Source organism: Canis lupus, chromosome 37 (genome assembly GCF_011100685.1).
Source record: "Canis lupus familiaris isolate Mischka breed German Shepherd chromosome 37, alternate assembly UU_Cfam_GSD_1.0, whole genome shotgun sequence".
NCBI lineage: Eukaryota > Metazoa > Chordata > Mammalia > Carnivora > Canidae > Canis > Canis lupus.
In genome coordinates this window covers 1,666,038-1,682,433 of record NC_049258.1, presented here as the reverse complement: position 1 = coordinate 1,682,433, position 16,396 = coordinate 1,666,038, and the positions used below count along the sequence as shown (strand labels likewise).

The 16,396-nt window shown below is 45.1% G+C and overlaps 1 protein-coding gene across 6 annotated transcripts in view; it reads right to left on the bottom strand.

Moving 5' to 3' along the window:
• MYO1B (myosin IB) overlaps positions 1 to 16,396 on the bottom strand; it is a 175,602-nt gene that overhangs the window by 131,840 nt on the left and 27,366 nt on the right. For 5 of the 6 annotated variants that reach the window (XM_038585198.1, XM_038585197.1, XM_038585200.1 and 2 more), the window contains one exon: positions 13,036 to 13,179. In XM_038585198.1, coding sequence (XP_038441126.1) covers positions 13,036 to 13,170 — 135 coding nt within the window. In that variant the 5' untranslated portion in view covers positions 13,171 to 13,179. Of the gene's footprint in view, positions 1 to 13,035; positions 13,180 to 16,396 lie in introns of those variants that run through there. The other variant, XM_038585202.1, reaches the window with a different exon arrangement.

Below are 16,396 nucleotides of genomic sequence, written 5' to 3'. Positions count from 1 at the left end.
TCCCGGGCGGCCCAGTCGGTTCACAGTCTGTGTTCAGCTCAGGTTGTGACCTCAGGGTGCTGGGACCCAGCCCCGAGTCGGGCTCCCTGCTTGGTGGAGGGTAGGGGGAGGCTGCTTCTCTTTATCCCTCTCCCTCTGCCCCTACCCCCCATCTGTGCTCACTCTTGCACTTTTTTATTCTCAATAAAATCTAAAAAAAAAAAAAAAGAGAGAGAGAGAGACAGAAAAGTGCTGGCATAACATATGATGCACTGAAACACCTTTTTACTAAGCTTCTCCTCGATCTCCATGAGATGGACGTGACTTCTCCGTCTTAATGTCCGTAGCACGGAGCACAGTGAAGGTAAGCGGCACGGCCACATCACAGGAGGAGGAGCCAAGACGAGGAGCCAAGGGTCCACTGTCTTTGCATCAGAGCACACAATCCATGCTATTTGTTAGGCTTGCGAAGCTCAGGGGACAGTGGCCAAGCAGAATGCCTGATCATAGAAACCCGTGTCGCCCGATGCCTCTCCAGGGCACCGTCACCTCCACACGCTGGAGGGCCCCGCGTGGGCACGAGCCTCCCTGGACGGGAGTGCTGAGACCCTGATGCCACCAGGGATAGACACAACAGGCAGAGGAGGAAACGATCTCGTTACAGGGGACACCGTTCACGGCAAGGGAGAGGATTTGATTTTTAGTGTTTGTCCCAGTGCGCAGAGCTTGTGCCTGCGTCGTGAGGAAGCGCGGGACGCTGTGTAATAATCATCCTTCGGCGTCCGAGAACCTGCCAGGAGAGCGCCAAGGCGAGGGCGAGGTTTCATGCAGCGTCTTACTGAAGCGGACCGTGGAGCCTAAAACGGCCCCAAGGAAGGACCAGGGAACGCGGAGGACGCGTCCAAACCCCGGGCTCCCGGGCCGTCGCTCCAAGCCGCCTCCACCTGCCGTGACAGCAGCCCCCACGAGGGCGGCTCGGGCCCAGGGGAAACCTGGCCGGGACAACCTCACGCCCGGCCACGGAGGAAGCCAGCGGCGCGGTACCAGGTGCCTTCGGTGGGCCCTCGGGTCCCCGCGGTGGGCCCGGCGCCTGTGCTGCCAGCGGCCCGGGCTGGGGGACGCGACGACCCACAATGTACGACCGCGGAGCCAGCGGCCACCAACAGGTGAAGTCAGGTTCAAGGGATCCCCGGTTAGATGAGTGGTTAGTGCTCTCACTGCCTGGGCGGGCGGGCTCTGGGCCTCCAGGAGGGCACGGCCGGCGACACCGGGAAGGCGACCCCGACACCGGGAAGTCGGCGCTCCCGGAGAGGGCGCGGGACAACTCGGGCTCTGGGCGACGCTGCGCTGCACTCCTATTTTCAGATTTGACTAAGACACTTGGATCCTTCAAAACACATTTTTTTTCAAGATTTTATTTTATTTTTTTAATAATAAATTTATTTTTTATTGGTGTTCAATTTGCCAACATACAGAATAACCCCCAGTGCTCATCCCGTCAAGTGCCCCCCTCGGTGCCCGCCACCCAGTCACCCCCACCCCCGCCCTCCTCCCCTTCCACCCCCTAGTCCGTTTCCCCGAGTTAGGAGTCTTCATGTCTGTCTCCCTTTCTGGTATTTCCCACCCATTTCTTCTCCCTTCCCCTCAAGATTTTATTTATTTATTTCACACACACAGAGAGAGAGAGAGAGAGCGAGAGCGCACGCAGGGGGAGCAGCAGAGGAAGCGGGAGTAAGAGCAGGCTCCCCGCCGTGCAGGGGACCCAATGCAGGGCTTGATCCCAGGACCCTGGATCATGACCCAAGCCAGAGGCAGAGACGCTTAACAGACTGAGCCACCCCGGCGTCCCCCCGACAACGTTTTAAGTGCGAATGGCCGAGACTCAGGACGGTTATGGGCTCGCCCAGGGTCAGCGCAGCGCCGTTCCCCACAGCGAAGGGCCGGAGCTGCCCAAGTGCCCAGGACGCGGGGACAGGGGAACAGCACGATGTCCACAGAGGCAATGAGATACGGTCCTAAAAAGGAAGACGGGGCACAAAGGCCCGCCCACCTCTATTTCAAAGACGGGAATGAGACGCTGTGCCTAGAGCCAAGACCTCCCGTGAGTAAGAGCCACAAAACAAGACCAGGAGCAGCTGCAGGGAGCCTCCAATGTCGGGGAGGACACCGAGGCCATCCAGCCTGAGAGCAGCTCAGCGGAGTCGGCGTGTGTACCCCGCCCCCCACCCTCTAATAGATAAATAATCTTTAAAAACGGGGACATGGGCAGCTCCGGTGGCTCAGCAGTTTAGCGCCGCCTGCAGCCCAGGGCGCGATCCTGGAGACCCTGGATCGAGTCCCGCGTCGGGCTCCCCGCATGGAGCCTGCTTCTCCCTCTGCCTGTGTCTCTGCCTCTCTCTCTCTCTCTCTCTCTCTCTGTGTCTCTCATGAATAAATAAATAAAATATTAAAAAAAAAAAAAAACAGGGACACGTGGTGGCTCAGTTGGTTAAGCGTCTGACTCTTGGTTCCGCCTCAGGTCACGATCTCAGGGTCGTGAGACGGAGCCCCGCGCGAGGCCCCACAGAGTGGGGAGTGGGCCAGGGGTTCTCCTCTGCCCCCGTGCACACACTCACATGCTCGCTCATGCTCACTCTCTCTAATAAATAAAACTTTAAGAAAAAAAAAAGTCTGTGCGTGGGGTGAGGAGGTTAGATGCTGAGACAGGCTGACTTAAGTGCTCTGGAGCTCTTCACTCAGATTCTATGTCATCCAGAATTTCATGCTTCTAATGCATTTGAAATACTGTGTAAACCTTGGTTCCAAGTTATCTGGCTAAGTTTTTCAGTTTTGTGTGACCCTGGGTAATACACTTAACCTCTCCAAACCCCTGTTTGCTCATCAGGCCAAGGAGGAGGACACGGTTTCCTTCCTGGTCTCATTCTGAGGATTCAATGAGATTCTGCGTTAAAGCATGAAACACAGCACCTGGCACACGGCGAGTGGCCCATAATACGACCCTCGTGATAATAGAAACCCACAGCTTGGCCCTGCTGGCACCAGCTGGTCCTTGTAAATGGCCAAGTCAGGACTCGAAAGCCTATGACCTCACTAATACGTCAGCAAAACTCATAAAGGAGCCCTGCAGTGCCCAAGTCTTACAGAATGGTCTTTGTATATAGGGACTTGAAGGGTTCTCAGATGAGCACACGAGGCACATCTTAACAAAACTAATATTAAAAGCCCAGGATCCCGAGAAAGTGATTATACAAGACAAGCTGATGTCTTGTCATTTCTTCAGAAATGACAACACGCTATTCACTTCGTGAGGAGGAATTTACCCTCTTCTTGGGTCTCAGATCCTGGGAATCGGATCACAAGACATCAAGACCTTATGTGCCACAGTGCTTTTAATTAGACATTTGTAAGATTTCCCAGATTCCCTCAAAGAGGACGTTTGTCTTACTTGTTTTCTTAAAATCACGGTTTGGTCTAGCAAACACTTTGCTTTTTTTTTTTTTTTTTTTTTTTTTTTTTTTAGATACAGTTCAAAATTGTGAAAAACCGCCTGAGTGAAAAAATTATAAATGTAAGGTCAATAACCAGTGTAGCCCACCTACTATCTGGGTCTTCTGGCCAACACAGCCTCATTCGTGTGTGTACCTCGTACCTCGCATACCCAGTCTAAGAACATATTTGTGATAGACATGGAAGATATATATAACTCATACTAATAATAGCCTATTTTCACAGAGGAAGAAACTGAAGGCATTCAAAGGTCTTAAAAACTTGCCCAAGGTTTGACCATTAGAGGTGGAGATAGTTTCATACCAAACTCTACACCAAAGTCTATGGCGTTAAACAGAGATTTGGTCAGACTCTTTCAGCTGCTCAGCACAGAGATGCTGTGAAGTTACATCAAGTACTGAGTTTTACTGTACTAACCGCTCAAGAACCCCTCAGCAAAACCTATCACCAAGCTACGAGAAAACCTGGGACCCAAGAGTGAGCATGGGTGCAAGGTGGCCTTACACCAAGGCCAACACAAGTTGGGGAAGGCTTCCTGTCCAGCGCCACTACCAATGTGCCCATTCCCTGCTCACGTTTCTGCTTCTTCTGAGCCTCCTACTACTGGTTTTCTCACTTTCTACTCCATAGCCGTTCTACGTCAAAGATGCTAATTCATAGTTTCTGCCTTGCCACGTGGCCCATCCTGGCCTTACAACGTCATGACTACCAGCATCTGCTTTCATGGATATTTCATTTTTTCCATATTTCTCGATTCAAAGTGTGAGGGAAGAAATGAGCCCTGTCCATATCTCTGCTGTGCCATAAGTCATTGTCCTTAGATCGGGAGCCCACATAGGCCAGGAGTCACAGAAACCATGGCTACCAAGGGAGGCCAGCAAGCTGGTCAGACATGGTCCAAGGCCTGACTAAACTACCATCATATTATAATCCTTTATTCCTGTGCTGCCAGTCATTTCAGACTATAAATTAAAGAACTATATATGAGTCCTATGCCACGCTAAAATACTGGCTAAAAATATCACCTCGGGCGGCCTTTATTTTAGAGCACTGCAACATAATACTATATTATCTTTGTTGAGATAAACTATAATGAGACAAGTATTTCCAAATATGCATTGTTCTCCGGACCTAATAAAACTCTCTTAACTAAGGTACAGAGTGGGCCTGTGTTATAGGTGCACTACTAGCTGAAAATAGTATTTATGGCTAATTGGGGTGGTAAATCCAACAAAAAAGAAATCTGTTTGATGAATAGCAAAGAGGAAGGGAGGTAGGGAAAAGGAGGGGGAAGAGAGTAGGAGGCAGGGAGGAAAAGAAAGAGTTGGGGGAGGACAGAAAGAGAGAAATGGTTATTACAAGGAAATCTCAGGGCCCGAAACCTTGAAGAAAAGTCATTTTGGGTTACCAAGTTTTTCAGATGGTCATAGCACCTGCCAGGTACTCCACGCCTACTATGTGCCAGGCAGGTACCAAGCTAAGAGGCCCCTTAACCTCCATCACGACTCAACAAGATAAGCATCATGAAACCCATTGTGTGGATGAGAAAACTGACTCTCAACTACTCATAATGGTAGCAGTGGTTGTGAGTGGCCAACCTTAGGTCTATGTGCCAAAGGCCTGTGCCTTTTCCAACGTGTCACATTGCATTTCAGCCTCCACCCCCCACCCCCAAAACATGGAATCGAAATAGCCTCTCTGCAGAAATTAGGATCGCCATTAATACAGATCTGTGCTATAGATATAACAGCAGAAATAGATCGGGGGGGGGGCAGGGAGGGGCTGAATTGGTCACGCGACCGGCCACATGTCCCCTGTGCTGATTAGCTTCTCCTCTACTTCGTGCTCATAAAGGTGAAAGACTACATACAGCTGTCCATCTCCTCCATCCACTGAACATGATGAAAAACAATCTCCTCCCAAGACCTTCTCCCACCTTCCAGAGGGGGAAACATCATCCCAACACTCACGATTGCTTTTCTTTGACTAGTGAGCTCCTAAGCCTTTAGAACTGAACACACACACCCCCCACACTAGTCACCCTAGTTCATGGCACTGCACTGTTGACTGCTAACTCAACATGTGGCAAGAATGCTGATTATCATTTCAATTATGTGTCCGGATTGCTGAGGCTGCCTGGTTCCAAAGCTGTAATTCCTCAATAGCACACTTAATTATTTGGAAGAGCACGCTGCAGACAGTGAATACTCATGTCAGTGCTATCACTGAGCGCTCAGAGCAACCGTGTACAGTCAACAGGACTAGTATTAAGAGCATGAACTCTGGAGCCGGGCTTCCTGGATGTGAATCCCAGCTTTATCACGTACTTGCCCTGTGACCCTGGACAACTTACTTAGTCTTTCTGAGCCTCAGCTTCCTTATAGTAAAATGAAGATAATTTAAAAACCTACAATGCGTAGGACTTTAGTAAAAATTAAATGAACAAATACATGCAAAGCTTAGAATAGCACACGGTACCAATCAGGCTTAATAAATGTTAGTTGTTACCATTTATCATTTTATTAATAAATGGTGTCTAAGGAGTTAGAGCACTTGCCTTAGGTCTCACAGACAGTAAGTGGCAGAGCCAGGACCAGTAACCACTAAATTGCCATCCAAAGATGACACCACTGCAGATCTGAGGTCAGGCCTTAATTTCCTCCAAATCAAACTTCAAATATGGCTCTGCCCAAAACATTTAAATTAATATATTCTAAGTATTATACGAACGTGCCTGCATGACGAGCCCACTCGCTAAGCTTGGTAAATAACAGATAGAGATTGCCCATTTTCCAAGGTCTAAGAGGAAGAAAATTTTCCAATCACCAAAGGTTTTAATAGCGCCTAGGCAGGTTGAAACTGGGGAGTTATCACCAAAAATGATTATTTGGAAAAATGTTATTAAAACTGTCCAAGAGAGATTATGCTCAGAAATTAGACACAACATTTCTCTTCAGCCTTGCGATTGCTTTTCACCAGCTTTATCCAGCCTTCTGACGAGGTCTCGGCTCCAAACACCGAAGCTACACTCTGGGAAACAAACACTATGTATTCCTCACGTCTCCTGAAAGGTCCACCTTCTCAGTGAGCCCGAGAGGCAGTCTGCTCGTGGTGAATCACTAGTACACTACCAAGTCTAGGTGTTTCATGTCACCAGGTCAGGGAATCTCTCTCCTTCCCCTACTTGGTCTAGCTGGGATGGGCAGTGACAGTAAACATGGTTCTTTTTCTTCGCTCAAACATTTATACATTTTGGATTTTCTGGATAAAGACCCATCCTCTTCCTACTTCCAACTCCAGAAAAAAAAATCTGAACTGAAAAAAAAAAATCTGAACTGTTCATGAAGCTAACATAATCTGGAAAATGATCATGTTATTTTCTTTCACTCTCTTAACTACTATTACTTCTAAAAATGAGACTGGGTACTGGGCTGAGAAAATCACATTTTCAGGTTATGCGTGCCTGGGCCATCTGATTTTTTCCAAAAGCATTTGTTACCTTTGTAGTTTGAAAAAAAAAAAAAAAAAGACTTTTTAAAGCAAATTTTAAAAAGAAAAAAAGATAGGAGACTGTCCGGGTAGCAGGAATGACATTAACTGGATGTCTGAACACCAGTCCTGCTCTTGGCCAACATCCCCATGAGCCTGGAAAAAGACCAAGCCTCCCATGAGTCTGGAGACCTAGCCGAACCCCCAATGACAGCTTGGTAAAACCCTTGGCAGAGGACCCAGGTAAGCCATGTCCAAACACCTGATCCACAGAGAAATAAGGAGATTAAAAAAAATGCATGTTATTACAAGTTGCAAAGTTTGGGGTAAATCTGTTATGCAGCAATAGAAGACTAATATGTCATTGATGCCAAATTCCCAGGAATGTATCTATACCCATTATATAATGGAAAGTGTTTTTGAAACTTTAAGTATATAAATGTTAGCTACTATTATTCATTTGCTTTGCACTATTTTAAACCAAACAGATTGTGCACTTATAGTTGCATAACTTTGATAAAAGCATCTGATTCCCTCCTTATGGGGATCCTAATTCTAGTACTAACTGCTAAAAATTAAGACAATTTTTACTAGACTTTCAAAGCAGTCGCTTTCATATCTACAATTAGTTTAACTTAAGATCCTAAAATTGGACTAATTCGGCCCTCTCTATGTGGATGATCCCCAACCTAACAATTCAGATAGAAAACAAACTAAATCGACTTGTCAGCACCAAAAATACTTCTTGTCAGAAAACAGACACCTCGGTTCTTTAGTTTCCAAATCTGCCCTGGGCCTTGCTCTTGCCCAAATTGCAGCTTTCCTGTTCCCGAACAGAGCCACAGTCCTGACCAGTCACCCTAAAAACAGAATCCCGTCTGGGTGGGTCTCCTGCAGTACGATCCACATGCAATCCTGCCACCATTCCGTCTGGCCGAGGGGTGGGGTGGGGAGGCCGGAAGAAGGTCTGACAAAGGCGGAATGAATACAGAAGAGCAGGGCTCAGTCGTGTCACAACCAACCATTTCCCAACACTGACCCCACACACACTGCTAGACTGAAAGGCACGTCCTGCAACTTGTCCCACCCGGAACCACCGCCAAGAGGGAGGAATAAAAGCAAACAGAGTCTCTGACCCTCCATGTCACCCCATCAGGTCAACATTCCCTCTATCTACTCTCACCTGATCCTCCTCCATGTTCAACCGAACAGCTCTTCCTGCAAAGATCACATCGTCTGGAACTGCCCCGGGTTTAGAGACTCTCTGCCTGGCCACAAATAGGATGACGAACCAACTCAGGGCTTCGGTGCGTTAATCCACCTCAGAGCAAAATGGGATATTCCTCGTGCACTTGAGTATCTCTCATAAAAGCATCTGATTCTATCTTTACAGGGATCCCAATCCTAGTACTAACTGCTAAAAATTAAGAGAGTCTTTACTAGACTTTCAAAGCAGTCTCAGTCACAACTGGTTTAGCTTAAGATCCTAAAATTAAACTGATTTAATATCAGTCCCTCCATATCTGGATGATCCGTGATCTGACAATTCAGATAGGAAACAAACTAAATGTCCTTGTCAGTACCAAAAATACTTATTACTCTAAAGGTTGCAAGGAACATATTCGACAAAAACAAACCCATAGGCATTGCAGAACAGAAATAAAACCGTATTACTTTGGAAGCAAATATTTCAACAGAATTTCTCTGAAGTGGATGGACTTCAACTATGTTTCCAGTCCCTGCGGCACCTGGTTACTCTTCTTGCCATTAGAAGTTCTTCAGAAGGAAGTCCGAGAAGCATGCCTTTGGGTGCACCTGAAGTTTACACCTCAAATGATAAATGCTTCCCATGGGGCACACCCTCTAGGTATCAACATCCATAAAGCCACTTCATCACAAACTCCCTACCCAGCATGTGATGGGTTTACAGCAGTGACCTCATCAGCATTAATTTCTCCTTCTTTCTCTCCTTTTCCTAACATGTTAATCAATATACCTGGTTGGATATTCACCCACTTACATACATCCATCTACTCTGGAAGAAAACTGACCCTATCCCAATCCTGGGGTTGGACATCAGTTTCTTAAGCCACCCAGTTCATTCTGGTCCCCAGGCCACAGTCAGTGGTTCAGGGGTATGCGATGAATCAATTGGTCTACCCAGAGCTTCCAGTTTATTATGACAGGATCACAAGGAATTCTACTTCCAAAGTCAGCTGGCTAGAGATCCAGAAAATCACTAACGGTTATGAATGCTCTGGAAAGTTGATAACTCATTATCTAGAGGCAAACCAGTCCCCTTGTGAGGGCTCTGTGAAGGCAGGGACTATTTCTTCAGATCCTGAGGGTATGGAGGCAAGTGGATAGATGGCAGGATGGAAGAAGAGGGCCCCCGACCCTGAGCAGTGTCCTTCACAAAGGACACTGCCAAGTCTCTAGGGATAGCCAGGATTCACAAGTCCATGCCAAGGTCCTTCCATTCACTGGTCCCCTTATCAACCATGGCTTCTGGTTTGTTCACGTGATGGATCATCGTAGACTATTGTCCACTTTTGCAGGATAAAACTCTGAGACTACAAAAGAGATTTTCAAAAAAAAACCTGCACTTTCATTGTCTGGGAAAGAATTTAAAAACAAGGTGAAGTACTAAAAAACTGCATGGCCTCTGGCATCAGGCTAAATAATTCCACAGCAACCTATGAACAAAACCAAAGCAGGAATATTATCAGAAGAAGAGCCAGGAGCAGATTTCTCAAGGGTGGTATACAGGACATAGGGGGTTGCAGAGGTGTAGTAATCAAATTTATTGCGCGGTATTTTTTTTTTTAATTACCAAAAACAATACATGTGGGATGCCTGAGTGGCTCAGTGGTCAAGCGTCTGCCTTTGGCTCAGGGCATGATCCCGGGGTCCCGGGATCAAGTTCCACATCAGGCTCCCTGCATGGAGCCTGCTTCTCCCTCTGCCTTTGTCTCAGCCTCTCTCTGTGTATCTCTCATGAATAAATAAATAAAATCTTTAAAAAAAAAAAATGCTTGACTCAATGAGTTCTAGAATACAGAGATCTAAAAGAGTAGCCCTTCCCTGTCCCCATATCTCATTCCACTGTGCTGTGGTGCCTAAAGTTAGCATGCCTTTCTCTACGTGCACACAAGTATACGAACACATGTGCACATCCATAAATCCCCATTAAAAAAAGGATCATACTATACACACCGCTATATAACTTTTTATTTTATTTTCTTTTTTTTTTGCTTAAGGTAGAGAATGCCCAACCCTCCAGTATGTTGCAAGTACGTTTAGTTACAAAATGAAGGCACACATCTCACGAAAATGTGAGCCCTAACGTACCTTGGAAAACATTAATTGATATGAATACCTGGAAGCAGAAAGCAATTTCATGCTTTTGTTTTTGTTATACCAGAAAGAGCATTCCTCAAATGGTGAGAAAATAAAATTATGTAGGGCTGAAACCCAGACATTTCGTCTGCTGAAGACTCATGAACATTAACATTTGGCATTTTGTTAGAAAGGGGATTGTTTTATTTTAATGGGCACAAAAAATCAGGTACGTGAATGCATGTAATGTGCTGCTCTCCAGCCTATTTTCAATCCCTTGAAAAGTGATCCGTGCTTCTTAGAGCCAAAAAGAAAAACGATCAGCAACGTTACTTACGATAGAACTGAGTCTTCCTATCTCCATCTCAAAGACCAATGTTTAAAAGTCTGTCTTTTATTTGATATCAGACCACACTTTCAATGAAAGCTGCAGAGCCGTACAGTTTTCCCACCTGAAAGCCGAGCTGCTCCGCTCTGCGCGAAGGTAACACCAGGCCTCACTGCCAAACCAGACGCCACCTCCTCCCTGCCCTGCAGCAGCATTTTATACCTTTTCCATTTGAATCAACATTTTATGTAACTACATCCCTGACCTGAGGATCTGGTTATTAAACTAATATTCCAAAAGCAGTATCCACATATCTCAAGTGACTGTCAACCTCCCCTACTTCCAGCAGCACAAATCAAGAAAGAGAAAAAGTTCAAGTTCCAGATGATCACTACCATTTCCTTAAGAAATTAATTACCCTGGGTCCAACTTCTTGACTTTGGCTCAGGTCATAATCTCAGGGTCATGAGACTGAGCCCCTTGTTGGACTCCATGTGGGGCGTGGAGCCTGCTTAAGATTCTCTCTCTCAATATCAGAAAGGGAGGGATCCCTGGATGGCGCAGCGGTTTGGCGCCTGCCTTTGGCCCAGGGCGCGATCCTGGAGACCCGGGATCGAATCCCACATCAGGCTCCCGGTGCATGGAACCTGCTTCTCCCTCTGCCTATGTCTCTGCCTCTCTCTCTCTCTCTGTGTGACTATCATAAATAAATAAATAAATAAATAAATAAATAAATAAATAAATAAATAAATAAATAAAAGGGGAGACAGAACATGAGAGACTCCTAACTCTGGGAAACGAACTGGGGGGGGGGTAGAAGGGGAGGTGGGTGGAGGGTGGGGGTGACTGGGTGACGGGCACTGAGTGGGGGCACTTGATGGGATGAGCACTGGATGTTATTCTATATGTTGGCAAATTGAACACCAATTAAAAATAAATTTATAAAAAAAATAAAGATTCTCTCCCTTGTCCTCAGCCCCTACCCCCTCTAAAAAAAGAAATTAATTATCCAAAGTCATCCTTGAAACATAATTGGCTAACTGGAAAGGAAAACTGTACATGGTATAAAATAATACAGATTTGCCTATCATTTTTTAAATATATTTGTTCCACAAAAGTAATAATTGATCATACTTGCATCAGTTACAAAGCTCTCTATTTATTTATTTATATTTCCTTGTGCTGGGGAACTGAGGGGGAAGAAGTAAGAGAAGGAGACAAACCATGAGAGACTCTTGACTCCGGGAAACAAACAAGGGGTAGTGGAAGGGGCGGCGGGCAGGGGGACGGGGTGACTGGGTGATGGGCACTGAGGGGGGGCACTGGACACGATGAGCACGGGGTGTTATGCTATATGTTGGCAAATTGGATTTAAATTTAAAAAAATAAATATATTTCTTCCTACTGTTCCCACATTGACAGACAGAAAAATATTCAGCTTGTCCCAATAATCCAACTCATCTCCAAACAAGGATACACCATAAAAAGGTGGGGGAAAGCACTCAGGAGTGAGGAGGCTGAATCTAGTAAAATGACTTCCGCCCACCGCATCCAGTTTCCTTCTCAGCAGCTGGGACAGGGAATCAGCGCCCCATTTTCTTGGTTTAGTTAACAACACACCTCTACCTGAAGAGATGCAAACGTCAGGGCTTTACGCAAATTCCTAAAAAGCTGCCTATGAATGTATTCTTTACTCCTTACATGTATTTAAGGAATACATAGTTAGACTAACAATGTGAAATCCTTTATAAAGAATTTTTACAACATAAACATTCTCCCAATATCATTTATCTTTATATGTTTTCATTTTTGTGTATGACACTATACTTCCATGTAGAGGGACAGGACCAGCCCCAAATCTCCAGGGAGCAAACCTATATTCTTACCTGATAATCTACTTCTGTCTCTACTGAGGACAAATGTCAACAAGGTTCATGTCTCTTTTGACAGGTCACTGCCTTGCATTTTAACGAGTAGCTTCTCGGAGGTTAGATATGGGGACAGGGAAGGGCTACTCATTGAGTCAATGAGTTCTAATTTTATGAAGGCATCCAAGAAGATGCCCCTAATTTTAAAACTCCTCCTGAATACCTGTTCCTCACAGGATAGGAACTCAGCATTCTCCTTGCTTTACAATGCCTCCAACACCCAGGCAAGGCTCTGCACGCGGTCGGCACTCTACAAACACCGTGTGAAAAACAGACTCACTCGACTAATCGGTATTACTCATGTGCCTAATGAGCTAACACAAAACTCTTCCTGAGAGCATACACAAGTAGCTCTGGACTCTGATAAACAAATAGAAAAAAGAAGAGTCTGGAGAAGAGAAGCCAGCTCTCTGCCACAAAACATTAAAGTCTAAACCCCACGGGTGGCCTTTGGGGTATACTCACATATATTTCATTATGGTCAAAGCGCTTCTTGAGGTTATTGATGAAGGTGTCCTCATTGAGAGGCTCTAGGAGAACCATATCTCCAACCCCAATCATATTGTCCAGAAGTGACGTTTTCACCTCCATTTTGGCCATTGTCTCTTCCTATAGGAAAGAGGGGGGAAAAGGGAACATTTAAATGGGCAAAATTATTTCAGATGAGCTTCTAGTACCACTGGAGAAGTGCAATGGCAGGCGTTTCCAATGGCACTCCTCTGCCTCTCGAACGCAGTACCCTCCCCTCCCCACAACCTCCATCAGAAGCCCCTGACACAGCCGCAGCCACTGCAAAGCCGCTAGAAGCCCCAGATGCTCAAACCTCCCTCCCAGTCCATCATTCCAGGCTAAGTCCACCTACAGAAGGAGCCACTGGGAAACCACAGTCTCTGTTTTCTTTTCTTTTCTTTTTTTTTTTTAAGTGAAGTAGAGCTGACATACAGTATTATATTAGTTGCAGGTGTACAACACAGTGATTCAACATGTACATACGTCATGAAATGCCCACCACAAGGTTCCTACAATATTATTATAAAGTCATGGTATTACGGACTATATTCCTTACGTTGTATTTTTCATCCTCATGACTTTTTTATTTTGTAAGTGGAAGTTTACGCCTTTTTACACCATCCTCTCTCCCCAGACAGAGGTTGCAAAACTCTAGCAAGAGAAACCAACCATATCTTTCCACCAGCCCTTGCATATCAAGGTCAGACTTGAACCTGTATGGACTTGCTTCCCGTAAGATGGCATCTCAGTACTCCATGATGAAATTCAGAATGTATTACCCCAGGAAATAATGGTCTTAAGATGATATTAGTACTTGAGTACTGGCTACACATCAAACACCATTATCAAGAATTTTACATGCATTCATTCATTTAATCTTCACAAAAACTCTATGAGGTAGTTACTGGTATCGTTATCCCCATTTTACGATAAGGAAGCTCAGAGCCATAAGCAATTTTGCTCATGATTACTTAAAAGTGCATTATATTTTGTGTTAAAGAACTCAATCACCACTTCTAACACTGCACCTCTGGGGGGAAATTTCATTCTAGGCATCAACACTGACTCATAAAGGAACACAACCCAGTTGTAAATCAGAGGTTGCCCATATAACCTGCCAAGACTCACCTCAATGTTCTCCATTCTCATCCCAACAGACACATCACTACGACAGCAAAAACCAAATGAACATGCAATAAATAGACCAGAAATACTACAGTTTCCCTCCAGCTCAGTCTGAAAGCCTACCAGGTGGAAACACTACAAAGGCAGCATCCTACCCTCACCACTGATGTGAAAGGTGCAGCCCCAAAGTGGGAGGTCAACTCTCCACGCCCTCAAATGCAATCCTTGTCAAGACTACGAAAATTCCTTCGAATATACAAACATAGGAAATGAGGGTGTGCTTTATGTTACTTTTTCTAATATAACCAGGATGTACATCCACATTCTTCTGAGACATTCCCTCTAAATGCTTCCAATCAGAAGTCAATTTTGTATACTTTCAGTACACTAACACTAAAGACTACTCCAGGATATCAATAAATACTCATATATATTCATGTCCCTAATATTGAGGAAAAAGTACATTTAGTTCTTCTCATCAAGGAGCCATCCAGGCATATTACATCTTACACAAAGGTTGGTCTGCTTGTGTAGGATAACAATTTAAATAAACGTCTTCTATTCTAGTCTAGAACATCTAGTAGGTATCCTAGAGGCAAAGGAAATTATATTTACTTGGGCAATTTTCGAGAGAACGGGGAAGGGGTGAGAATTATATAATTCTTTATTACAAATAACTATGATTTATATGAATCCACAAACACATCCTTTATTTCTGACCCTATTAGAAAAAAAATTTTAAGTGTGCACTGAAAACCCAAAATAGAAAGATGAGAAGAAGCAGAAAGGAAAGGCCTCTCATAAACAAAGACAACCCACTAAGGAAGCATTTTAACATTCAAAAGAAGAAAACAGAGTTACCGTTTCTGTTAATATGTACTTTTTTTATTTCATGCACACTACACCTAGAATAAATAATCCTGGGTATTACTAAAACCCAACAATAGAATGGTTTCATGCATTTTGAACGAGGCCAGACTCTGTTTTAAAACAAATAGGTGGGAGAGGGGGCTCCTGCCACTCTCCAGGAGACGCAGTAGGAGCCGGGGAGAGCCTCTGGCCTCGCGCCAAGTCCATAGAAAGACGTGCACAGGAATAGGAACGTGAGTGCCCAACCTTTGTTGCAATAAATTAACATTTAAATCAAATCTCAAGTTCTCAGACTCATGAAATGCCAAAAGCACTCTAGCTGCGATGCATTACATATAATTTGGCAGATGAGGGAAGATGGTTTAGGGATTAAGGGGGAAGTCAACCTGAGAAGGGTTTCAAAAATAACCACCTCAAACCAGCAATTTAAATTAAGCAGAGGCTGAAAGGGAACTCTCTGCCCCGGGGGCTGTGTATAAAGTCTATTTATGGAAAGACAAGGACTTTGCTGCAGGTAACAATAATTAAGCAATCTTTCTCTGTAATTAAAACTGCTTTACCACCATTTCAAATACAAGTTTCAGGCAGGTTTGTATGGGTTCTAATTTTTACACTTCTATCCCAACTTCACAGCCCAAAGCGGTGGAGAGGACAAAACAAATCTGAGCTACAGGGAATTGGTAAAAGTGAAAAATTCTGAAAACACAACTTTTGCAAATCAGAACACAACAATAAAGTATGTCAGCTACAAAGGCGATACCAACATTCGTTTAGTTACTCAAGCACAGTTTCGTTCCTCTTCCGGATTCTTGCGTTTTTGTCTTTTTTAGCACCTAAGAACTTTGGGGTGGGAAACAGCGACACCCCCCTCCCCTCATTCGCCGGGTAAAAATGGACACGGAGAAGATTGGCATGGAGGCGCCTTCCTCGCATCCTACCGATGGACTGATCGCCCTACTGTGACTACTGGGTCCAGCCTCGGTTTGGTTCAGAATCACTAACTCAAGGTTGCCATAAACTATCAGAGGAAGTCACATGGGAGAGTTTGATGAGCACGGACGTAAAGCACCGAGGATACATCTCGGTGTATCCGAAACCCACGGAAACCCATGTTCTTCTAAGGAAGTCAGCTGTATCCCAAGTGCCAGGAACGTAGTACATCATCTAGACTAAGCCAACCGACACATTTCCATCTTCCAGCCACTGTAACTGATTCAGGGCTGGTCATCTAACCTCAGGCTTTGGTTTGCTCTATCAGGACAAAGGTTCTATCCACCTCTGGGGGCACAATTTACAGATGTGACACGTGGAACTGCCATGG